The sequence below is a fragment of the Terrapene carolina genome, unplaced genomic scaffold (assembly GCF_002925995.2).
Source record: "Terrapene carolina triunguis isolate 2854851 unplaced genomic scaffold, T_m_triunguis-2.0 Scaffold838, whole genome shotgun sequence".
In the NCBI taxonomy this organism is placed as follows: domain Eukaryota; kingdom Metazoa; phylum Chordata; order Testudines; family Emydidae; genus Terrapene; species Terrapene triunguis.
The window spans coordinates 12,282,605-12,309,312 of NW_020665189.1; the positions used below are offsets into that span (position 1 = coordinate 12,282,605).

The 26,708-nt window shown below is 43.7% G+C and overlaps 1 protein-coding gene across 1 annotated transcript in view; it reads right to left on the reverse strand.

Annotated features, from left to right (window-relative positions):
• WWC1 (WW and C2 domain containing 1) overlaps positions 1 to 23,521 on the reverse strand; it is a 166,118-nt gene extending 142,597 nt beyond the window's left edge. Inside the window, exon 1 of the mRNA XM_026660863.1 lies at positions 23,403 to 23,521. Within this exon, the coding sequence (XP_026516648.1) occupies positions 23,403 to 23,521 (119 nt within the window). The remainder of the gene's footprint in view (positions 1 to 23,402) is intronic.
• Positions 23,522 to 26,708: the final 3,187 nt, after the last annotated feature.

Consider the following 26,708-nt stretch of genomic DNA (forward strand, 5'->3'; position numbering starts at 1 on the left):
GGGGGTGGGGCTGGTGTCACACATCACCTCCATATCGGTGCACATAATAAAATTCATTCCACACATGCGTGGGGAAAAATTAGAGGGAACACTGGCTATAGCAAGGAACAAGTGGTTATAGCAACCCACTTCTGGACCGGCAAGGGTGACCTCAGCTGTGTCTCTTTATGCTGGAGGATGGGGCCAAGCTGCTCACAAAGCTTCAGAAATATAGCCTTCTTCATGCAAAAGTTCTGGACTCACTGCTGGTTAACCCAGGCCTTCGTGATGATGTGATCCCACCAGTCAGTGCTTGTTGCCCTGCGCCATAAGTGTTGGCCTATGCAGGGAGCATCAGCAGCTATGCCAATTGTACTGAGCAGCATTGCTCAGTGCAAATCTGCCGTGCCAGGGTACTCCTCCTCCTCCTGCTGCTGCTCCATCAGGAAATCTGTCAGGTACCTTTGGTGGGACAGAAATCAGCACCAAAATGTTTCTTGACACAGGAGTGAAAACACAAGCAAGAGAAGTTCTTCAAATGGCGCCTCCTCCACGTTGCTGGGTCCGTCTGGTAGCTGGAAGCTCACAGGCCAAAATGGTTGCTCAGCAGGCTGTGTTGGTGGGCTGTTCAAACTTCCTGTAATGTGCAGAGCAGGCAGTAAAGCTTGCCCACAACGTGTCATGGTCATAGGGCTACAGCAGCCACATTTGGGGAGGACACTGTAGACCAGGGGTCGGCAACCTTTCAGAAGTGGTGTGCCGAGTCTTCATTTATTCACTATAATTTAAGGTTTTGCGTGCCAGTAATACATTTTAACGTTTTTAGAAAGTCACTTCTATAAGTCTATAATATATAACTAAACTATTGTTGTATGTAAAGTAAATAATGTTTTTAAAATGTTTAAGAAGCTTCATTTAAAATTAAATTAAAATACAGAGCCCCCCGGACCGGTGGCCAGGACCCAGGCAGTGTAAGTGCCACTGATAATCAGCTTGCGTGCCGTCTTTGGCACGCGTGCCATAGGTTGCCTATCCCTACTATAGACTCTGGAATATGGTTGGTTTGACTCGGGTATGCATGCTGCAGTGTGGATGCCAAAGCCCCAGATTTAGGCATGGGTTAGAAAAGTCTTAACATGAGTTAAAAAACAGCATAGACACTCAAATTCCAGGGTTCCCTAACACAGGTCATCTGACTTGAGTCCCACTAACCCCTGGGTTTACAATGTAATGTACACATGCTCCAAGAGGCCAGCAGCAATGAGATCCACACAGATGCTAGTCTGCCACAATAAGTCCATTAAACCATCCAAACCAGACACCATGAAGAATCAATATGGTACACAAGGGTTCAAGTGCAGCAGTACATCTACAACCCAACAGTAGTGCAAATATATTTCTCATTCTGTGTGTTTCCTGGTGGTTACTGTAAAAACACCACCTGTGACTGTTCAGAATGTCACTTTGACCGCAAGTCTAATGGCTCTCTACTCATGCAGGCTGGGCCCAGGACCATTCAACCATGATCTATTCTTTCTACTTTACTCTAAAACTTCTGTCAGACCCTAAGCTTTACCTTTACTTTCACCACGGTCCTTTTTTTTTTTTTTTTTTTGAGCCATACCCTTGCTGAAAGTTTCCCAGTATTGCTTCTTGGACCAAATACCATTGCTTCAACTGGCTAAGGCTGGTAGCCTCCTTCAGAGATCAAAAGAAACCAAAGGAGTTTTTTTCCTGAGTCAGAAACAGGATCAGGCCCCAAATGTGTCTTGACATAAAAAAAGGCCAAATTTTGGGTGCCCAAATTGACACATCTTAGGTCCAGATTTCTACATGTACTGGCACCCACAACTCCAGCTGAAGTCAGTGGAAGGGAAAAAGAATCATGGGGAAATTGGTCCAAGCACTTCTCTGCAGAGTTGTTCAAGAGAAACAGGTAATACCATTAGAGACAGAGAGCATGCCTACACTGCAATTCAAAACTCCTGGCTGACCCATGCTAGCTGACTAGGGCTCATGGGGTTAAGGCTAAGGGACTATTTGAATGACTCACCTCACAGGGTTCCAGAGCCCGGGCTCCAGCTCAATCCCAAACGTCTACACCACAGTCAAACAGCCCCTTAGCCCGAGCCAGAGTCAGCTGTCATGGGCCAGCTGCAGGTATCTAAGTGCAGTGTAGACAGATCCAGAATGAGACAGCTCGGTTGAAGTGTTGACTACATCTACACTAGGAACCAGGGGCTCTAATTTACCACCAGCACAGCCCCACAGTAGTAACTCAGCTGAGTTGCATGAAACGACAGACAATTTACTCACTTCTACATTATAGCGTCTATCGTTCCTAACACTGGTGTAGCTGCACTGACGGAGCATTATAGGTCTCATTTTTGCTAGCATAGACAAAGTGCTGGTGTCCGGGTGGGAAGAAGGGAAAATGGGGAGCTCATGTAAAGTGGATAATTATAAGTGTTCGACTCTACATTAACCCCAATATAAATTTCATCATTCATATCTCTGAACACATTGCAAGAGGAGTCACTATCAAATACTACTGCTTTAAAAACTTGGAGAAAGGTTGGAGATTGGCTTCTGAAGCAGGGTGAAAGCATGAGGAAGTCACAGTGCTAATACCTATAAACCCAGAAGTGCTAGGGTATCAAGCCTACCTCAATTCTTATTCCCCCTACACACACACAAAAAAAATGGCTAACAGATGTCTACCCATAGGTCAAGAGTTTCTCCATTTAGATTTCAATCCAAGAAGAAAGAGGGTTTTATTTCTACCCTTCCTCCTCTAACTCCCATTCAAGTGCCAAAAAAGAATCTTAAACCGCCACAAAGAAGCAAATTGTTACATTTTCCCCCTTATGTGGATGGCCACCAACTTACCTGAGTGGATGCTCTGACAAGCTAGGATGAGACTCCAATTCTCAATGCTGGCTATATAAGCCAGCATACAAATAAGATCTTCCAACTGGCTAATGAACATCCAAAGCTCCATCACAACAAAATAAACCACCTTTTACACAGATACAGATACTGTAGTACTGGGATTGAGGGGTTTAGAGAGCGTGGGGCGGGGGAGGCGAGATCAGGGCTAGGGCAGGGGGTTGGGGTACGCGAGGGGGTCAGGAGTGCAGGCTCCAGGAAGCGCTTACCTCAAGCAGCTCCCAGAAGCAACGGCATGTTCCCCCTCTGACTCCTATGCGGAAGCACTTCCTGGTGGCTCTGTGCACTGCCCCGTCCGCAGGCACCACCCCTGCAGCTCCCATTGGCCGCAGTTCCCAGCCAATGGGAACTGCGGAGCTAGTGCTTGGGGCGGGGGCAGCGCGCGGAGCCCTCTGGCTGCCCCTACACCTAGAAGCCAGACGGGAGACATGCCGCTGCTTCAGGGAGCCTGCCTTAGTCCCACTGCGCCGCTGACTGGATTTTTAACAGCACAGTCAGCAGGACTGACCAGAGTCACGAGGATCCCTTTTTGACCGGACATTCCGGTCAGAAACCGGACACCTGGTAACCCTAAATTCTGCATGGACACTCTTATTTTGAGTAAGACCAGCCTTTTTTTCCCATTTAGCTTTTTAGCCAGTATAACTGCATCCACCCTAGGAGTTTTGCTAACATAAAAATATTGTAAAAAGATTCACAACCCTAACCAACATTATTATATAGGTAAAAATTCCTACCCGAGACCTGGCCTAAGCTCCTCAGGGTATGTCAGTTTATAGTCTGGAAGATAGCACAACTCTAGGAGGTATTCACAGTTGTGGATTTTCCCCTGCTAGATCAGGGACACTGATTACCTATCGTACAGTTATGTGTTCTATTGGATTACCAACTCCTGAAACAGCCCATCCCCCAATCCACTTCATCTTTTCTTCCTCTCTATTTCCTTGCTTCAGATATTCACCTGCCCACATAGAGGCACATCTATTACTATGCACAATGGAACTAGATTTTGCTACAGTGTTGCATCAGGTGCTAATATTATTCTGTGTTTGCATGCTTGATGTGGTAGTACTTACTGTGAGAACTCGTTTGTTACTCTAGATTTTTAGTTAGAAAAATCTCTGAAGCATTTATATTTATATTTTTTGTGTTTTTAGAAAACCAAGTATTGGAAGCATATCTAGCCAAAATGTTTTGCACAAGAAACTAATTTGAGAAAATATATACACTCACAGTATGCATGTTTTCACCAGTTAAGCTGCCTTGTCAGACAAGCCACATGAAATTTTTGTCCCCTTCCAATTACCCACGAAAAGACCCCTTTGATGCTATTGTTCAGACTGCAGATTCTCTGAGATCCTTGCTCAGAAGTCAATAACAATGTTTTCATTTACACTGCAAGTAAGCAGATTTCTCCTGGTTGTAAAGGCTAGTAACTGACATTCTTCAGAGTACAGAAAAATCCTTTAATGGACATGCAGAGCCCATGGAATCATCAACTGTAGTTTAAGTCATACAACAGAGTGCAGTGTACAATGTTTTTAAAGACAGATATAAGACAATAAAGGTATCCAGACTGATCTTTGCCCAGCAGATTCACCTCTGCATGAACACTGTGCCCACACTCACGACACAGGGCTCAAGAGGTGCAGAAGGCTTTACTGGCCTTCCACACCATGGGTATGTTTCACCCACAATGGACAGTCTACACCTGCATGTTTTTTCCTTCAGCTACCAGAATGTTATTTCCTTCCTCTCTCACTTGTCTGAACTTCGATATTTAGTAGATAACACACTAAATGTTGAAACTCATTGTTTAGGAGAAAACATAAACCTTTTACACTGAGGTTTGTAATGAACCTCTGAATAGGTCCATTGTACCATTCTACAGCACTTAAAATGTACATACACTCTGTATTACTGATTCAATTCCTTCAGTAATTAGACATTTGTGTGGTTCATGGAAAGCATGTGATATGTCACTGGTGAGATGTGCTAGTACCTAGATGGGGAGACTTGCTTAACAGAATCGATAAATAGGAGTTACAATTAAGTAGAATTTTACTATATTGATTAAAAATCCCCCACTATGTGCTGCATACACACATAATAATAAACACTTTCTGTAAGTCTCTGCTTCAGATATCCCATCAAAGAGTTACTGGCTATTCTTGTGAAAATGGTTTGCTTTTCAAAATGAGCAGACCCTGTTTATAAAGTTTACAGAAGTTAGAGATGGAAGAGGTCTATCAGGTCATCTAGTCCATTCCTCTACCAATGAAGGATTGGTCTCCTTAGGATGCCATCAACTTCAACAGGAAGGCCGAGTTTGGATGGAGAGGTTTAATCTTTAAAAGGGTTTGTTAATTGCACATGCATATTCACATGCCATTTATCATTATAACAGAAATCCTATAACATTTCACCAAATAGACTGTTTATCCTCGTTAGTCTATCTATCCAATCCACAAAAAAGTCTATTTTGATCTTTAATTTCTTGGTTTTAAAAAAATTATTTAAACAGGTTTCAAATACAAGAAACAAGTTTATGAACTGTGCAAGAAGAGTCTTCTATTTGTATAGTGCATTTAATGTAGCCACATCAGGGGGTTTCACAGAGACTTGAAATATGTTTGAAATGTGGCATTAAAAGTAGTGAGAAAGTGAAACATGAAGATATACTTAAGCATTTGTCTATACTGGAACAGAAATAACTAATTTAGACATTTCATTGCAAATCTGTTTGTGAATACATTTCTAATTAAAAAGTTCCCTATCTTAATATTGTACTCTTAATCAGAAAAGAATACCCCAGATGACCAAGTCAAATCCCAAACATTGTACATTAAAATAAATGTAAGCCTACACCAAGAAGGGAGCTACATAAAGAAACAGAAGAACAGATTTTGAGCACTAAGCCTGAGGCATCATCCAACAGTCTTTAGGGACAGATTTTGCCACCTCTCACATTGAGTGAAGAGAGGCCCCAGACAGAGTGAATAGACAACAGATGGAGGAGCACAGGGGAGCTTGGATTAAGTGGGAATTAGGCATCATGGAGAAGCAGGCTCTAAATTTAATGATTAATAGGCTAGTAGACTGAGAAATTAAAAACCTTTATACTAAGACCTTTCCTCTGAATATCAGAGGGGTAGCCGTGTTAGTCTGTATCCACAAAAACAACGAGGAGTCTGGTGGCACCTTAAAGACTAACAGATTTATTTGGACATAAGCTTTCATGGATAAAAAACCCACTTCTTCAGATGCATGGAGAATAGTTAACAGTTCACAAAAGTTAAATCCATCTCTACCCAGAGTTAAAAATAACAGTCTTATTTTGCAGGAGGAGACCAGCAGCAGACTAATCAGGATGAGTGGTACCCAATTTATTGCACAGAGTGCAGGACGTATCAGTACTTCCTTTGTGGCCAAGTGGTTTATATATGCACCCTGTGCAAGCAGCTCATGGTCTGTATAGCCCAGTGTTACTGAGCTGAAAGAAGAGTGGGACAGAACTGTTTAAATATATGGCTTAGGGATATTATTCAGTGGGCCCACCTCAGAACAGGCTTCCATCATGAAACTGGCTTGCTCAACTGGAGGCCTGGAGAAGTGGAATTGAGGGACACATACCCTTCAAGAGAGTCCTCCATCAATCTGAGATAATAAAGAATGACAATTCCTCATGTACCAAGGAGGTTGCTCCAGGGGATGGAATTAAAATGGAGAAAGAGGCTGTGATGATAGGTCATTCAGTCAAGAATTGAGATGGCTGGGTATGTAGTTGTGACAGATTTGGAGCTGCCTATAATAGTTTAGGAATTCAATTTGTTGTAAGAGGGTTACTGTATGGAAACTTGGGGTTAATTCAAAAAACGGCTAACGGCACACAGGCAGGGAAGTGTGTAATGGTTTCAGATAACAACTCATTGGCCAATGCTTAAGAGACTATGCAAGAGACATTTTCTTTGATGAACTGTCTTGATCCCCTTCTGCAGAGCTCCAGCTGTTTCTGGGCCACAGGTCCAAGTGTGGGAGTGGAGTGAACTTAGGCTGGATGAGGGGGATGGTTAAGGGGAAAGACAGACCCAGACCCCCAAAGATGTGTGTAAAACTTTTGTTTTAAAAATCACTTCTGTTATGCTTTGCTACTACTGATAAGATTAAACAATACTTTGTGTTAAGAAAGTTTTTCTGAGTCATTATGCCACTAGTCACAGACTCTCAGTCAAGGGGAAGACCCACAGGTGCATAAACCCAGTTGGACCAGCTGGGCAAGCAAGTGGATACACAGAATACTGCAGACCAGAATGACAGATCCGTCTAAGAATGGGAGAATCACAGGATTCCACCCACTGTAAGGCATGTGACTTGGGATCTGAAGAGAGTGAACTCAGAGACCAGAGAGAAATCAAGGGGTGCGGCTAGACTTGCAACCATAACAGTGATTATTGTGACAACTGCTTGACGACTTACCTGTCACCTTTGCTCCCAGCAGACATGCATAAAACATCAAAGTCTTTTAGTGAGAGCTGGAGAGGAACTGGTTGTCATGATGAACGTTGGTACCAATGACATAGGGAAATGTAGGAGAGAGTTCCTGGAAGCTAAATATACGCTCCTTGGTGGAAGATTTAGGTCCAGAGCTCCAGAAGTAGCTTCCCTGAAGTGTTTCCAGTTCTATGCACCGGTCCAACTAGATAGCGGGAACTTCAGCATCTTATTGCATGGTTGGAGATGGTAGAAAGAAGAGGGGTATATTAGGTACTGTGGTACATTTGGAAGAAGGTGGAGCCTAGACAGAGGGGTGGTCTCCATTTTAAAATAGAACCAGTCTTCTGAATGTAAAATAAATAGCTTGGGGGTAGAGGAGCTAGGGGGAAGCAAATGGAAGCTGAGGAGCACTTAAGTCAGACAGACAACCGTTAAAGGAATGAGAAACACAATGGTATCTATGTATCCAGTGACAGCTAAGGTGCAAATTACAAATGAACTAGAACAGGGAAAGGATAAGAACGGAGGTAAATTCTGTAAAGTCACTAGGGTGTCAGATAAAGGAATTAAACAAAAACCTAATCAAAAATAGACTAGGGATCTGATTCACAAAGGTACTTAGGTACCTATGTCCCCGGTGTAGGTGCCTAACTCCCTGTTTTGGCTCCAATATGATCCACAAAACTGCTGCTGAACCTTGTAGGCACCTACACCTCACTCAGGTGACCATGTTTCTGCATCGGCCTCCCTCAAGGCATCCAGCTGTCAATTTCCCACCTAATCCCCAGAGTGATTGTAGGTATTTGGGGAGGTATTCTCAGAGGCCATCTACCAGATCAGGTCCCATTCAAAATCTAGCCAGAGGAGAAGATGGTGGTGCCACCACCCACCTTAGAACTTTCAGCCCAGTGATCGGAGACCTTGCCTGGGATGAAGGAGACCAAAATTCAGTTCCCCTTTCTCTGCCACCAGAGGAGAAAGGATTTTAGCGTGGGTCTTCCAACTCACAGGAGACATGCTCTAGCCACTGAGAAATGGGATATTCTGATATGGGCCTTCCTCGGTCCTCTGTTGATGCTGTCTGCACTGTGGATAAATCATGAAAGAGTGATTGGAGCAGGGAGACTGGACCCTGGGTCTGCCACCTCCCAGGTTGGTAACATAACTAGAAGGCTACAGAGTCATTCCCCCTCTTTCTTTCTGGCCCAATGACTATTTAAGTATTTATCCACAGTGGAATAGTCACTGGGAGAGAGAGAAAAAGGCTGGGAGCCGGTGCTTCAAGGTTCCAGACAACATTCTGTGTGGTTTGATATACTTATTAATTATCTAAAAAAAGAGGCATGAACTGAGGAAGCAAAATTTTTCAGGTGGGTAAGTTATTTAGTTTAGTCAGGATCAAACAAGCCAGGTGAATGGGCAACACCTTGGCAAAGTAAATTCAATGTCAATAAATACAAAGTAATACACACTGGAGCGGAAAACATAAGCTATTCTTACATCTGGCAAGGTTCTAAATTAACTGTATCAACTCAGGAAAGGGACATGAGCATCATTACAGACATCTTGATGAGAACTCCGCTCAACATGCAGCTGTGATCAAAGTAACAAACAAGATGATAGGTTGCATAAAGAATGGGCTAGTCAATAATACATAAATTATAGTTACCTTTATATAAATCAATGCTATGGCCTCATCAGGAATATTGTGTGCAGGTCTGGTTACCCCATCTCAAAAAGGAAACTGATGAACAGGAGTGGGATCAGACAAGGGCAACAAGTGTGATAAGAGGCCTAGAAAAACTGTCATATGAAGACTGAGAAGACTAGGACTGCTCACCATAGAAAAGAGATGAAGTGGGGACATGACAAAAGTATGTAAAACAACAAATGGTCTAAAGAAAGTATATTGGGAGCTTTTATTTTCCTTGTCTCAAAAGAACTGGAGGACTTTCAGTGAAATTAAAAGGTGGGAAATGCAAACACAACAAAAGGAATTTTTTTTACACAATGTGTAATGAAATTGTGAAACTCACTGCCATAAGAAACTGTTGAGGTATCTAGTGCTGGTAACTATCAGAGACAGGATACTGGACCAGATCGATCTTGGGTCTGATTCAGTATGGTAATTCCTCTGAGTAGGACAATACTCGGAGTAGTTTCATTGATTTCAGCCAACATGAATATGGCTACAAATAACTTCAAAAATGAATCAACAGGTGTGGTCCAAGGACTTTTCACTCAAAGTGAATTCGTGACAAATCTTATTCCACCTTAAAGCTATGCCCTACTTATACTGAATTCTCTATTTAGAGAGATTCTGGTCTCTGCTACATGGGGTACATTCAGAGCAATGCGAGTTAATGGAGTTACACCTATGTAGCCAACTTCTGAATGTGTCCCTTCCTATGCTGAGGGGTCATGTGTGAAAAACTGGGATAATAAAAGGTAGCAACAGAAGCTAATGTTGTGAATATACTCAAGAAGGAAATAAACAGGTACTTAGACCAAAGAACTCTCCTGGGTCACAAACACTAGCTGAATAGATCCAGAAATTATAATACACAAGTGAAAGTCTGAGAGAGGCAGCATCATATGATCAGATCAGAGGAAAATAGGTGGCAACATTCTGAACGAAGTTCAGGTCTGAACAGTGTAAAGCTTGACTAAAGAGCTTTACAACATTCTAATCTTATAGCTGTTAAAGAATGAAGCAGCATCTCTTTGATTCAGCATGAAACTTACCCTACATGCACTGAAGAGATAACATTGTCAGATCATCTTACAGGTTAGTGACATGAGATGCAGGTGTAAAGCACATATGTCCTGCCTCTGAAACTTGAACAAACTCAAGGTAATTTAAGCAAACTGAATTTGGACTGACTGCCCTAAAGAATGGGGAAAGTATAGAGGTTTGACTCAACTTTAGTATTTCTAGGCATTTCTGCTTGGATGTAGGCAACAATTAGGAAAAGTCAAAAGTAAGAAGCGTATGCACAAGTATTTGAATGCTATCAGAATATATGCAATAGGAAAGGCCACTTTAATATAAGATCATCCAAAAGGCAACATACAGAAGAGAAAAAAAGAACCTTGGGAAACTTTACAAAAGATGAACTGAGGCAAGTTAGTACAGACGCTCCCCGGGTTACGCAAGACCCGATTTACGCAAATTCACACTTACGGAAAAAGTTCCATAAGCCAGAAATAGGATTTTTGGGTTGCGGAAATTTTTGCGTAACGTATGGGTATACGTTTCCGAATTACGCAAAATTCGAGTTACGTAAGGCTTTCCGGAACAGAACGATTGCATAAGTCGGGGGGCATCTCTATGGTTTCAGTACTGACTGTTCAATAAAATAAACTTAATTAACACACAAATGCTTTCTCTCTGAGACAGCGCAGTTACTGAAGGCAGCTAAGCAGTTCAAGATAGTTTGCATATTAACAGTTAACCTCCCAAACATTTAACATTAGTAGTTTTGGTGCCAGGTTTAAGTACAGACACCACAATGAAAGAAATGAAGTAGATCTAGAGATGGCTCCTTAAAACTGCTCAAGCTGTACTGGGTGCAAGGACAAGAATTGCAAGAAAGCTATAAGAGGTAAGAGAGAAGATTAACCTGCTACAAACAGGTAAGGCTGAGCAAACACTTAAAACAAAAATACTATGAAAAGGGCAATAAAACTGACAGGCTTTTAGACAGAAAGTTAAAGAAAAAGGATAAATCAGCCATCCCACTGATTAGAAATAAAAAGGGAGATTTAGGAACTGGCATCAAACAGATCTCTGAAACGTCTGCTAACTTTTACCATACTTTGTACACTTCAGAACATCCAAATCCTGAACATATAGATACCTGAGAAGCATGAAACAATGTCAGCTCTCAGAAGATGATGTGGCAGCTCTTGATGGGCAAATTGCTCCAGATGAAGCTGTAATTAGGAATTTAAAATCCAACAAAGCTCCAGGTCCCAATGAGTTTTCTGGGGAGCATAGAGCTCTGAAGCAAGTGATAGCCCCTATTTCAACTGAATTGTTTAATGGTATATTGCAAGGGAACAAGATTCCAGCTTCATGGAAAGAGTCAAAAATGTGGTCATTCCTAAAGAAGGAAAAGAGCTTAACAACTATGCATTATACAGACCTATTTCTCTAATTAAGATGGATACTAAAATTTTTGTCAGGGTACTAGCAAACATACTGACGGTCATCTTGCCCAGATATGTTCACCTTGACCATTCTGGGTTTTTTGTTGACAGGCATTTATCTGATATCAGAATAACTCCAAATTTGATCTATAATGCTAATTCTAGCAATTGTTCCTGAGTGCTGCTTTCTTTGGATACTGAGAAAAACCTTTGACCAGCTGGAGTGGGAGTACCCAAGGAAGATTTTGGTAAGGTTTGGTTTTAGAAATCAGTTTTTTACAGGCATATAGGCCCTGTATGCTTATCCTTGAGCATCTGCTTTGATTAACGGTCATCAGTCTCCTCCTTTTAATTTGTCTGGAGGTACGAGACCTACTTAATCCCCTTTTGTTTGCTTTGGTAATGGAGCCCTTTGCAATAAATGTGAGAAACAGCCTCTTGGTAAAGAGCATCAAAACATCTCCTGGATTAGAACACAAAATAGCTTTATATGTTTACAATGTCTTGTTATAGTTGCAAGATCTATTATCCTTAAAAATTATAGAACAATTGACTTTGGAATTTGGGGAGGTATCAGATTTCAAACTAAACTACAAAAAAAATGAAATTTTAGGAATTAATATTCCCCAAAGAGTTAAAATAAACTGTTGTCAGCTACATACATTTAAATGAGAAAAGGAATCTTTAAAATATTTAGGAATAAATATTGTGGAGAAAAAACAGAAATCTTTTTAAGGCAAATTATCCTCTACTGTGGAATAAAATAATAAGAAACTTGGAGGAATGGAACAAACATGAGACTTCTTGGCTAGATAAGGTAGCCTCCCGAAGTTATTAGTTTTGTTTCAGTACATTTCTGACAGGACATTAAAAACATGGCAGGAAGCACTATTAAAATTCATATGGAAACATAAAAGACCAAGGGTGAGATCTTAAAGTTGGACTAGCTTTCCCTAATTTATCTTAATATTATTATGCATAACAATTAAAAGTATGATCAATTGGGTTAACAATAGGCTATCCAAACACTTGGTAAAAAAACAAAACTGAAGGCAAATATAGCCATTCTTACTAACTGTTGGGTTAAAACTAAATTTTAAAAAAAATCACCCATTCATCCAGGCCACCTTGACAGCTTTGGACAAAATTTCTAAATTCCTGTCACCGAAGCCTTGTCCTTTAGCTACTTTTATTAATAATCATCAGGAATTTATCTATAGGAAATATCAAAGTGACTATTCGTTGTGGGTCAGAGCTGAGACTACTCAATTTGGACAGTTGTTCGTCGGTCCTGATTTGAAATCAAACCAAGAGATATGTAATAATGTAAATAATATAAAGATTCTGTATTCTCAATATTTATTAGTCAAACACAGGAGCGGATTTACCATGAAACAAACTGGGCCCCCAACAGGGGGGCACCCAAAATGCAGGACAAATATCTGACAACCTGCCCAGGATAAGCATACAGGGCCTATATGCCTGTAAAAAACTGATTTCTAAAACCAAACCTTACCAAAATCTTCCTTGGGTACTCCCACTCCAGCATGCATGCCGTGGCTGGTGGCCCCACGCCGCTCCCGGAAGCGACCGCCTGCTGGCATGTCTCTATGTACCCCTGGCATGGGGGGAAGGGGCTCCGCATGCTGCACCTGCCCTGGGCAGCGCCCAGAGACCTGCTGACCCCCTCCCCCTAAGGGGCACGCAGAGGGGTGCCAGCAGCAGGGCTAAGGCAGCTTCCTACCCGCTCTGCTTCCCTCCCTCCACGCCACTTCGTTCCCAGAAGCGGCTGGGATGTCCCTGCGACCCTTGGGAGGGGGTGTGTCTCCGTTCACTGCCCCCGCCCCAAGTACCAACTCCGCAGCTCACATTGGCTGGGAACTCCGGCCAATGGAAATTGCAGGGGCAGCACCAGAGGGCAGAGTCACGCGAAGACTCCCTGGCCTCCCCCACCTAGGAGCCGCTACCGGAAGGGTGTGTGTGCCGGTCGCTTTGGGAGCCATGCTGCCCAAGGTAAGCGCTGCCCCCCTGCCCCCGTCCCGCACCCCAACCCCTTGCCCCAGCCCAGAGCCCACGCCTCTCACCCAAACTTCCTCCCAGAGCCCGCACCACTCCTCCCACACCCCAACCCTCTGCCCCAGCTGAGCCCCCATCCAAACTTTCTCCCAGAGCCCGCACCCCTCACCCCTCCTTCCACACCCCAACCCCTGCCCCAGCCCCCAAACTTCCTCCCAGAGCCTGCTCTCCGCCCCCTCTACTGCTCCCCAACCCCCTGACCCAATCAAGGTACCTCAAATGAAAATAAAGTACTTCCCATTACTTATAATATAGGATGAGGACAAAGAAAAAAAGAATGAAAAATGGGGGGGGGGAGCTAAGAAAGAATGTTGTTTTTCTTGGCTTGGTTGTGGGGGGGGGGGGCCTGAACATGAAGCTGCACACAGGGCCCCACTAACTCTAAATTCGCCACTGGTCAAACATTTTAATGTGAAGTCTGGATACAAGACAGCTCTATTTAGACCTTCAACCATATTTGAGTTGACTACCCAGGAGCAAGTTTGAATTCTTCTTGAGAATATCAGATAAAGTAACTCTTTTGGCATAGTCTTGAAGTTGGCTGATGTAAAAGTTTCCAAATATATATTAGTACTCTCATAGCAGTGGAGATGTATCAAAAAGTTTCCAAAGTGTCACTCTGTGTTTTAACCAAAGTGATGACATGCTGTATAATACCTGACTAGAGATTTAATCAAGAAGTTTTTAGGCATCATCTCCTGGAGATAAGTAGGCAAGGAAGAGAAATGTTCTCTTGGAGGGAGTGTTTGATAGTAATGTCACTGATGACAAATTAAGGATCTTGGAAGTAGATATTTTTTCTCCAGACTACAACTAAGGGCTTGTCTATACTTACAGTGCTGCAGTGGCACAGGCACTGTAGCACTTAGTGAAGATGCTATCTCCGCCTGTCAGTGTAGGTACTCCACATCCCTGAGAGACAGTAGCTATGTCGATGGGAGAAGCCCTCCTGTCGACAAAACGCTGTCTACACTGCAGGTTAGGTTGGCATAACTATATCACTCAGGGGTGTGGATTTTCCACACTCCTGAGCAACGTAGATATACCGACATAAATTTGTAGCGTAGATCAGGGCTAAGTTTCTAGACAGAGGCAAATGCTTATGCCTTCCCTGCAATTTACCATATGACCATGGTGCACATTGCTATTAATTTCTTAACGAAAGAGTTAAGAATGAGCAAGGACCTGTTTGGAAAAGAATCAAGTTTCAGCAGCTTTCATCTGAATTACACATATACTTCCCAGTTGGGGAAAAGAAAGATTTGTTCTTCTACCCACCCTCTTTCAGTTTGGTGAAGCTCTCTCAGAATCAAAATATTTTTTGATATTTCAGCTCACACTCTTGTTTAATACTAATATTTATATAATAAAGCGGATATACCTCGTCAGTTGGCCATGCAATGAGATCAATGAGGGGGCAAGGCAAGTATTAATATGAATCTAATACAGGAGAAAAAAACGAGGCTTTTATCATCCGGAAACAAAACTAGTGACAGAGGCTACTATAGTTAAGATGAAAGCCATAGCAGTACGCTTCAGAGGGTAAATTGTGAGATACATGCTTAACAGTAATGCCCCTCCCTCAACCCATATATGACAGTGTTAACACTCAACTGAAAACAGAACCATACTGTACTACAGGTAATCTTTGCAACCACATAAAATGATCACAAATTCCAATGTGGGGTTTGTCTTGTTAGTCTTAGATAAGCAAAAGAAAGTTCGATTTACATTACTGAAGAGGTTAAATTGATTTTAGCTCTCCATTCAAGCTCTGATTCAATTACTTGCTTCAATTAGAAGCACCTCCTTCAATTACATTCAGTTCATCTTGTAAGATTCAATGTTTCTAGTTTAAGCAAAGTCTTAAATGCCTCAATAATTCTGCTTTCCATATTCCCCCTTCAAGCATGTGTGTACACACATACACACATGTACAAACCATTCAACCCTACTGCTCTAGAAAAAAAATAACACACATGTATTCAAGCACAGTACTCGAAGAACACAAGAACACAAAACTGTCATAGGGAAAAGGAAAGGGTCTTCAGTTCCCTTTATCACCCACACAGTCAGGGCTAGACTCAGAATCCTGTGAAATCTGTACTCTGGCTCTTAGCAGTAACTTAAACAGACTGCTCTTTATAATTAATTTAACAACTATCTTTGGAGAGTGTATATTTGAGAGGGAAACAGATTCACATAACTACAACCGGGTATTTGGCTGGCTACCAATAAAAAAGGGCAACAGCAGGCATTAGGTTAGGAAAGCCTGCAGCTGCATAAACCACATTTCTTTCTTCCAGTATGCATGCTGAAAGTAGTCTGGATACGGAACAAAAGCAGAGGAGAAATGCCCCACATCTTTGAGATTTTTCCTTCTTACACTATTGGTTTTCATTTGCAAATCAGCACTGCACCATTATTTGTTGTTTGTGCTTCTCATTGCCCTTTTATTTTGAGGCATGTGGAGAGCTTTCACATTTTAGTTAGCTAAATTTAATTGCATTCCACTGAGGCAGATTAATGCACTGAGCTGCCAATAGCAGAGATGGACAGTGAATCACAGAGCTATACTTATGGCTGTGAAATTTTGTTTCAAAAGTAAAACCAACAGAGGAGCCAAGACACACTGAAGTATCACACCAAATCTGAAAAATGTATTTATATGCAGGATATTGCAATCTATAGATGCATACTGGGTCTAATCCTTCCATAGCAAGCATTTTCAAAACTATAACTCCTAAATTCTAAGGATTTGTTTCAACCTTAATCCCTGTACAAGAAAATTCAACCTGTAGCGAATAAAACGTCTACATTTTCCCTAAATGGCATCTATTAGTCATGTATTCCTCCTGGAAGCTCTATTCCCTTTCCGAGGAGTTAACTGTTCTGTAGGCTCATATAGCCAAAGTTTGGAAATCCATTTGAACTTGGAATAGAAAGCTATCCCAGGCAAATGTCAACTTCTGCAAAATCTAAACTCTCAATTTATAAGGTTTTCTAGCCTTTAGGATTGCAGAGATTATACTCCACATTTGGAAGGCTAACTGATGTTTGTTGTATTCCAGAGTCTACAGACAGTTCTAATGCCTCTGATGCTTATTGCAGCTTTGCTGCAGAAAAGTGAGAACTGGCCAGAATCTTATCAGTTTTCACTGCCTAGTGATCAGAGATGAATTGATCAGAGTCCAGTCGATTTCATTCTGAGGTAACCTTGGAAGACTGTGAGCCATACCATGCCATGAATGCATAGAACTATTTACTGTGGTGAGGACCTGAAATTGGAGGCCCAAGGCGGTGGGGAACATGCTTCTCCATTCCAGAGCGGAAGGGAGTTTCAGACTGATCAGACTCCAGCTAGTCATAGGCTCCAAAGATGGAACAATACCCCCATTTCCCTAGCAGGATCCAGGGACAATACCTTTGTTGGAATCAAAGCACTCTTCTCTATACTATAAAGATAAGTGAGATTCTTGTCTCAAATCAAGCTAATTTTGTACTGGTGCTATTCCTGATTTACAGCTAAGTTTGAGATCAGATACCAGCCTGAACTATCACATTTCTGGGATTTTGCTCTTATCTTATGTAAAAACGAAGCGGTAATCATAAAAACAGCTTAAAACCTAGGGCCTAAATTACTATGCAGGTGTGTCTTCTGCATTTGAAAAATGACCATGAGAATTCTAGCGCCATTGTATCAAGATGTGTGCTGAGTGGTCTGTGTCAACACAAAGGAAGCTGTCACTCAGAGAATACGATCGTTTCAGGAACATGCATTATTGAATAATGTAGGTCTCTGGAACGCCAGTCTGTAGGAAGCTTAATCCTGAATTAGCCCTAAGGACAGAATTCATCATTCATAGTTTCATAAATAAGTAGCTACTTCAACTTCATGTTGCAGAAACACACTATGACTAAGCCACTTGACTAGGTGAAGTCATTTAGCAGGCCATTAGAAGTGCCTGACAGCTTTCCAGTCTAAAACTTATGTTGACTGAGGAAGAGAAGATTTACTTACCATCATGTGAACATCCACTATTTATATATATTAAGATATTTGCATTGCTAAATATTTGTATTGTACAACATTTGTATGCTACTAAAATGATGCCATACATGCAACATATAAGCAATTTATTATAGTTGCTTTTTCTTAATCTTTGTCCTTTAATCTCAAAATAGGAGTTTTCAAAAGTTCTTCCACTCCCTATACACCAAGGGTGGGCAAACTACGTCCCACGAGCCAGATCCAGCCTGCCAGCCATTTTAATCCGGCCCTCGAGCTCTTGCTGGGGAGTGGGGTCTGGGGCTTGCCCCACTCCAGCCAGGGAGCAGGGCCAGGGACTGCTCCACGTGGCTCCCGGAAGCAGCAGCATGGCCCCTCTCCGGCTCCAATGCATAGGGGCAGCTAGGGGGCTCCGCTCTGCATGCTGCCCCTGCCCCAAGTGCTGCCCTCGCAGCTCCTATTGGCCAGGAACCACAGCCAATGGGAGCTGCAGGGACGGTACCTGCGGACGGGGCAGCGTGCAGAGCCGCCTGGCCACACCTCCACGTAGGAGCCAGAGAAGTGACATGCCGCTGCTTCCGGGAGCCACTTGAGGTAGCCCAGAGCCTGCACCCCTGAGTCTCCTCCGGTGCCCCAACCCCCTGCCCCAGCCCTGATCCCCATCCCACACTCCAAACCCCTCGGTCCCAGCCCAGAGCACCCTCTTACACCCCAAACTCCTCATCCCCAGCCCCAGCCCAGAGCCCGCACCCCCCACGCCCCAGCCCAGAGCCCCCTCCCTCACCCTGAACTCCTCATTTCTGGCCCCATCCCATAGCCCGCACCCCCAACCAGAGCCCTCACCCCCTCCCACACCTCAACCCCAATTTTGTGAGCATTCACGGCCCGCCATACAATTTCTATTCCCAGATGTGGCCCTCAGACCAAAAAGTTTGCCCACCCCTGTTATACACCTTTCTCTTTCTGCAATGTATTGAGACCAACTGAGAAAGCAGACATGGATCCCTCACACTTGTTTCTGCTCTGACCAAAGCTATGGATTCAAGGTAGAAGGGACCATTGTAACACAGGCCACAGCAAAATTGAGGCTCAAAGCAATAAGTTAGACCAGTGGTTCTCAAACTGTGGGTCGGGTCCCCAAAGTGGGTCGTGAACACTTTTTAATGGGGTCGCCAGGGCTGGAATTAGACTTGCTAGGGCCCAGGGTCCAAACCCCACCACCCAAGGCCAAAGCCCAAGCCCAAGCCCCACCACCTAGGGCCAAAGCCCAAGCCTGAGCTCCACCGCCTGGGGCCGAAGCCTAAGGACTTCAGTCCTGCGTGCAGGGCTAAGGTTACAGGTGTCCTATCTGGGGCTGAAGCCTTTGGCTTCGGCTTTGGCATCCCCACCTGGGGCGGTGGGGCGCAGGCTTCAGTCTCCCCTCCTGGGGTCATGTAGTAATTTTTGTTGTCAGAAAGGGGTCGCGGTGCAATGAAGTTTGAGAACTCCTGAGTTAGATCATCCTTCCTCATCATTTTAAAGACTACAGAAGCCTTCAGGACTTTGAAATTCAGGTCAGCTTTTGAAGGCAGGTCTCTTGCAGCACACCATACAATTTTTGGCTCATTCTATCCATCATGAGAGTGAACTTCTGAATCCTTCTGGTGCTGTCATACATCACTTAGGCCTGTTTATACATATAAGCAAGAAGATGCTATGACACCATGCTTCTTATGGACAGGAGAATGATAGACTGTTGAAAAAATTTGCCAAAGATTCTATTCTACAGTTAAATTGAATAATTTCAGTTGATACAATCAACTCTAGTAGTTTAGCTGATTCTTAGATGATTATAGAACCCTCTTTCTGCCAGTCACTTCTCCTAAGTATCTAAAGTTTCTGGGTGTTCCATTATGTCTGCATCCAGACACACTGCTGCAATAATTCATTTAACAAGCTTCAGTTAACACAAAACATGTCTAACTACAAATCCAACATCAACTAATATAACAAAAACTATATAGACAGACTTAAGCACTGCACCTATACAGTATCCCTAATCATATTTCTTTACACTAAATTAAACTGGAAAGAGGGATTTAGGGAAGCTTTAAAAGTTGAGTCTCTTATCTTTAGTTACCAGTTGTGGCTCGCTGAATGAATTGACCAGATATTATATGGGCATTGTCAACTTGAAATCTGGCCAATTTGAAGGAAATGAGTTCAAAAAGGAGTTTTAAGTCATATCTGCCTCCATACCCACTGCAATCTGTGGTTTTACAGCAAATCACTTTTTTATATACTATCTCTGCCTTTTTTCTGCATGAAAGACCCCTCTCCCCCCAAAAATAGTGACGCTGACTATTTACAAACTGCTATCAATTGCAGTGAACTATGTTACAGTAATTTTAAAGTTTACTTGTAACAGTACTAGATAAAAAATCATTTCAGTCTGAAAATATGCTAGGGCCTGGTGGGTCTCCTCACACCAGTTTCACACTGCTGTTACTCCAATGACTTTGGTAATTATTCCTAATTCATACCAGTAAAAGAACAGCTTCAGGTTCAAGGCTTGTCAGTACCATATGTATTTCTAGCATAATATCATTGAAAAATTTCATATATTGGGTTGTTTTGTAGAAAACAGTGAAAACCTGGTTATCAGTAGTAAATACACAGTCCATGTTGTTGCAGTAGCACAACACACACACCTAAAATAAGGTGCATATTTGTACATTGCAATTGTTTATATTTTATTGCGATTACCTATATGGGAAAAGACCAGGATTTTTAGATGCCACTATTAGTCCTCACTAATGCTAACAGATTTTTGGTTTGTGTTTAGTTTCATTAGAAGAATAAGGGTGCACAAAAAAGGCTACTCCTGGAATGCAGCTGCTCCCTGAAATCCTGTAAAGTTAGGAACTGGACAAATCATTCATTCTCATGGCTAACAAACATTTGGCTGTCAGATGAATAACTGAGCTAGAATCAAACGAATGAGTGGGCGCTGGCATCCTGACAAATATAATGGAAAACTGATACAAAGAATCAATTGCTGGGGGGGAAATAATCAATTAAAAAAGTTAGCTTGAACCAGACCTGTAAATTATCACACAACAAGAAAGACTCTCTTAAGAGACTTACTCCATTTCACTGTTTAAAATTATTACAGCAGCATTCTGTAACACCTTGTGCTCGTTACAATTGTTTTGGACTATGACCTTCTTAAAAAAAAAAGTTTCATTAAGTGAAAGAATCCTGAAATTCATCAAAGTACAAAGTATGAAATTTTATAGATGTAGATCACTATTGCATTTAGAAATTTTAATATAGTATTTGAGGCAGTTTCCTTCTTCAGTTGCAGTAAACATACAAGTAATTAAAATTTGTTAACATTATCTGTCTCTCCGCACCCTATATCTCCTCCTAAAGTATAATTGACAGTTTCAGTGACTTTTCCATCATTTAGCAAGAAAACTGAATTGATCATATGCTGCTAATTTTAACTGTAAAATTTTAAAAAGAGACTTACAGACATAAGTAGACAAATCATTTGAAAAGTAACTGGTCATACACAGCAGGTGCTTTTAATACTTGAGTGTAATTTATAATAATGATCAACACAAGAATAGTGCACACATCAGAGCAAAGAGGGTCAAGAAGGAAGCTGAAGAGTAATACAAGGAGACAGAGAAAAAGAAAAGTACTGTGGGAGATGATAGACTCCATGAATAACCTATGGGAATGTAGGACATGATATTTTGTTTTAAAGAGATGGGCCAAAACCTAGAATGTGCTGTAGTATAGCACTAGCATAGTAGAATATTGTAATATCACCACTTATCTTAGATCGTTAGTCCCTGCCCCATAGTTACTATGTGTTTGTAGAGCACATCACAATTAGGTCCCAATCCTGACTGGATTCTTTGGATGTTACCACAATGCAAATAGCAATCGTGATCTCAGTATGTTTGATAACAAGAATAGCTTGCATGTCAGATCTGCAAGAGCACTGAAGTAACAAAGGGGACAAGACACTTAAGTGAAAAGAATGAAATTGGAAACAAAAGCCAGAACAACACTTCCCCTAAATATTTGTAATACCGCTCAGAAATCCCAATCAAGGATCAGAACCCCATTGTGCAAGGCACTGTACATCATGTAACAAAGATAGTTCCTGCCACAGAGAATTTACAGTCTAGGTTTGAGGGATGGATGGAAGGCTAAGGAAAACAAAAAACAGTTCAGCTGACCACTTTCCCTACCAATGTCGGACAGAAATGATTTCTAGACATCATGGCAGAGGCAGGCTGTAAATAGATTTAAAAGAAAGAGAGAGAATAAGGTGGTGGTTTTATGAATTTTAAATTAGTTTGAAGGATAGACATATAGGAGGACTATTACTAGCACACCAAAACAGATCTTTGAAAACTCTTCAAGCAATGGGTGCTTTTGGACCTGAGCAAGAGATTCACTATAGCATATAGGACAATTAGAAGGTCATGACATCAGCCAAGGGATGTCTCTCACTTTCATTAACATTCTAATGGTTACCAAGTAGCTGTTACACTGCCACTTAGCTCTCCACTGTTTAACACACTTAAACAAAAGGCTAAAGTCAACTCTGAGTGTCAGCAGTGCAAAAACAATAAAGGCAATCAGTCAGGTTGCACCTGTCTAACTAGGGAAGAATGTGGCCCAAAACTGCAGAATGTTAATAGTCTGACAAATTTAAAGCAACCAGGACATTCCAAGGTAAACTCCCCAAGTCACACTTTATATAGTAAGATATTATCATGGTGTATTTAAGGATAAAAACTTTAAGAAGTCACTTTTTATGATTAGAGGGCAAAAAGAACATTATAAGTAGGGCTCTTAGTAGCCAAAGTTACAGGAATGGAAATCCCCCTCTTCCATCAAAGACTATAAACTGAATCATCTCAATGGAGTCAAACTGCAGGCTTGGGTATGAATGTAAAGTCCCCATCCCACACACTAAGGGAGGTACAGAGAATTTAGTCCTAACCAGGACCATTTTTAATTTGTATTATAATAGTATTTAGAAGTGCCAATCAGGATCGATACATAAATATGGTTGATCAATGCATTTATTCATCAACCAAAACCAAATCACTTGTTTACTAAAAACCTTATCCAGGAGTAGCAGATTAGCACCAGGAATCCCTGAAAATATGTTTTGGTATATTCATTCCGCCAATATGAAAGCTATTATGAGTCAAGCTCCAACCTAGCAGTGCCCTGACAAAAAAATTGTGGGGATCAGGCAAAATTCATGATAGCTACATCACTTTCTCCAGCCTCTTTGCGCTGGTACCCTAACACCAAGCTTACTACCCAGGTTTGCCTGTATATCCTATAGTGGTGAGAGCTCCCTCCGCATAGAAAGAGAAGTGGTTTGGGGGTAAATCAAAGTAATCCAAGCCATGTAAACGTGCACCCAGTGCTGGGTGTTTTACAAATCTTGTAATAAAGCCTCTTTCGTCTGCGCCATTGGCAACTGAAGCAACACACGCTGAACAAACACAGCTATCTCCTGGGCCAGCTGTCGGGAGAAGTCCAGTGAGCCCCAGTTTAGGGCTCGAGGTGCCCCTTTAGCATCAGGCTCTTTGTTTGTGCTCCTGCACTGCCTCTTCCCTCCGGCCCAAGGGCAGGCGGTGGCTGGGTGAACAGACACCTCTCCCTGCACCTGCCTGGCTTCCCTGAATGGCAGCGAGGGAGTCAAACCGGTCCGGCCTCATACCTGTCTCTCGGGTCGATCCAGCTGGTGGTTTTGTTGGTGTGGTCGATATAATACACTTTCCCATCGAAGTCCCGGGCTTCTTCCCAGCCCTCTGGCAAAGGTAGCTCCTTCCTTGGCATCTTCTCCAGGCCGGGTTGAACTGCCCCATAAAGAGCTCAGCCCCTGGTCCCCGCAAGCGGAAGAGAGGGGGGGGGGGAGAGAGCTGGGAGGGTGGGGGCGAGGATTCCCCTTCCTTGCAAGGCCCAGAGCTCTGGGGGCAGCACCGATCAGCCCAGCCACTGCAAGGAGGAACCGGCGGGAGTCACATCCTCCGCTCGGGGGGCCAACGGGCGATGCAAGGCGGTGCCGGGTGATGCCAGGTGCCCGGCGCTGGGGCGGGGGGGGAGCGGGGCAGGGCGGTGCCAGGTGCCCGGCGCTGGGGCGGGGGAGGGCGGTGCCAGGCGATCACCGGCACAGGCTCCCCAGCGCTGTCCAGCGCCCCGAGGCGGCGGCTCCCCTCACGCCTCCATTTTCCGCTCGGCTCCTGCCGCCCGGCGAGTGCCCGGGGCCTGGGGGTGGCTCCTCTCCTCCCGCTCCCGGCCCAGCCTGGCACCGACACCTCCGCCGGCGGAGCGGGGGATGCTGCTCCGTGAAGGGGCCCAGCACCCGGCCCCGCCTGCCCGGGGAGCGCTGGGCTCGCCTCACGCCTCAGGTGCTACTGTAATGCAGGTAATAGCGCTGCCCCCGCGGAGCTGCTGCTGCCGCCGCTGCTACTGTAAACACGGGTGCACCGGCGGCAGGCGCCTCCCCCTACCCAGGGCACGGGGGTGGGCACAGCACAGCGCCTCCCTCTGCCCAGGCGGGGAGGCGCTGGGGGCTGGGCACAGAGCAGCACCTGCCCCGGGCACCGGCTGGGGGCCCTCAGCAGCACCTCCCCTCTATCAGGAGGATGGTGGGGTGGGCCCCAAGGCATCTACTCCGCCAGGCAGCGATGGGCTGGGGCGTTTCAAGCTACCCTTGCCTCTAGGCAGATTGGGCTAGTGCCTAGAACAGGGAACTGTTGGCAGGATTCCGTCCCTCCCCCTCTGTATCACCTTGGCTCTCTATGCCCTAGCGTTCCCACGTGTAAAATACTGACCTCCCCCTGTGCTCAGGTTAACATGGTTGTGAGCTGGAGGCTGGAGCATGAATGCATGGATTTATTATTTGCCAAGCCCAGCCTGACACTGCTCTGTACACAGTGTTAAGTAGCCATAGCCCTTACCCCAGTGAGTTTACAATCGAAACTCTACCATTCCAATCCAGAAAGTCACAGCTGATCACAAGAGGAATACATCACCTTGGGGTGGCATACATTGTTCGTAGTGGTTTCCTCTCACCCCCCACACACGCCACTCCTTTTTTCAGAAATAAAGTTTTGGGTGGTAGATTAAAGCTGGTAGAGTTAGTCAGTGTGTTCAGAGGAGAACTTAAAGGAGAAACTAGGGTCCAGATCCATAAAAGCATTTAGTCACCGAAGTCCCAGTTTGGGCTCCACTGTATCCCCCAAACCTGCACTGAACCCTTAGGTACCAAAACTCATTTGGCACCTACATTTTTAAAGTAAAAGTTCCCTAGGCACCTGTGTTGCAGACTCTGGGCATGCACACTGCTTCCTCTCTCTAGGCCAGGGGTAGGCAACGTATGGCACACGTGCCGAAGGCGGCACGCGAGCTGATTTTCAGTGGCACTCACACTGCCCGGGTTCTGGCCACTCGTCCGGGGGGGCTCTGCATTTTAATTTAATTTTAAATGAAGCTTCTTAAACATTTTAAAAACCTTATTTACTTTACATACAACAATAGTTTAGTTATATATTATAGACTTACAAAAAGAGACCTTCTAAAAATGTTAAAATGTATTACTGGCACACGAAACCTTAAATTAGAGTGAATAAATGAAGACTCGGCACACCACTTCTGAAAGGTTGCTGACCCCTGCTCTAGGCATCCACATGCCTAGCTCCTGCGTACACCCCAGAGTGATTCATAAACCAGGAAAGGTAGGGGTTCAGCCACTTCAATTGCGTACAGGGCCTGGTCCAGTTCACAAGCTCAGAGGTCACTTACTGAATTGAGTCCATTCAAAATCAAGGGGGGAGGGGGGGAGGGAGGGAGAGAAGAACATGGCGGGGTACACCTTTAACTTTTAGCCCAGTGGTTACAGCACTTGCCCGGGAGATGGAAGACTGGTTCAATTCCCCTTCTCTGCCAGAGGGGGGAAGGATTCAAAACGGGGGTCTCACATCCCAGGCAAGTGCTCTAACCATGGGGCTAAAGGGGTGGCACCACCATCTCGCCTCTCATTTTGTGGGAGTGAGTCAGGGGCTCACTCATTTCCTCAAGCAGCAACATAGGCACCTAAACCACCTGATTCTGGGCAGCAGGTTCCTGTTCGTGGGTTGATAAGCAGAGATAAGTCTAGCCTGCAGGGAGGTGCTTAGGTGTCTAGCTCTTTGACAGGGGTGGGGCTAAGTACACCCCCCTCCCCTTGTTGGCGTCTCCCATTGGCTAGCTTAGGCAGCTCCCCACCTCACATACTGGCTTTTATGGATCACATTCCTACTTACCTTTCTCTCCTCATGCATTGTATAGGTGCCAAGCTGCCCAGGTGCCTAGCTCAGATCGTAGTTCTGGTCCTGTGATTTTTTCTTAGTGCCTAAAGTTTAGGAGCTGTGACATTCACCATTGTAATGCCCATGTCCCTTTGTGGATCCCACCCTACACACCTAGTGCACCAAGAGAGAAAAATAATCCTAGGCACACTGAGCAGTATATATGGAAGACAGCACAAAGCTGAACACACATACTGTACTGGCCTAGGTTTCTTGGGATGCTGAAAGCATCCTGATGTGTCTGCTAGATTTAGGTTGACCAGATGTCCCGATTTTATAGGGACAGTCCCGATATTTGGGGCTTTTTCTTATATAGATGCCTATTACCTCCACCCCCTGTCCTGCTTTTTCACACTTGCCATCTGGTCACTCTAGCTAGATTACCTATACTTTTTGACTACTGACCATTTTCAGGTAAAATACCATTTATTAATCCTTTCAGTTTTATACCAATTGAGTATATCAAAACACTTCATTTATTAAACTCATACCATCACCCATGCAAGGTAGAACTGATGATCAGAGCACTTAGGTGGTTTTCCCTGTGGTCATTAAAGTCAGTGTCAGGAATAGCAGCAAAGAGTCCTGTGGCACCTTATAGACTAACAAACGTATAGGAGCATGAGCTTTCGTGGGTGAATACCCACTTCTTCGGATGCATCCGAAGAAGTGGG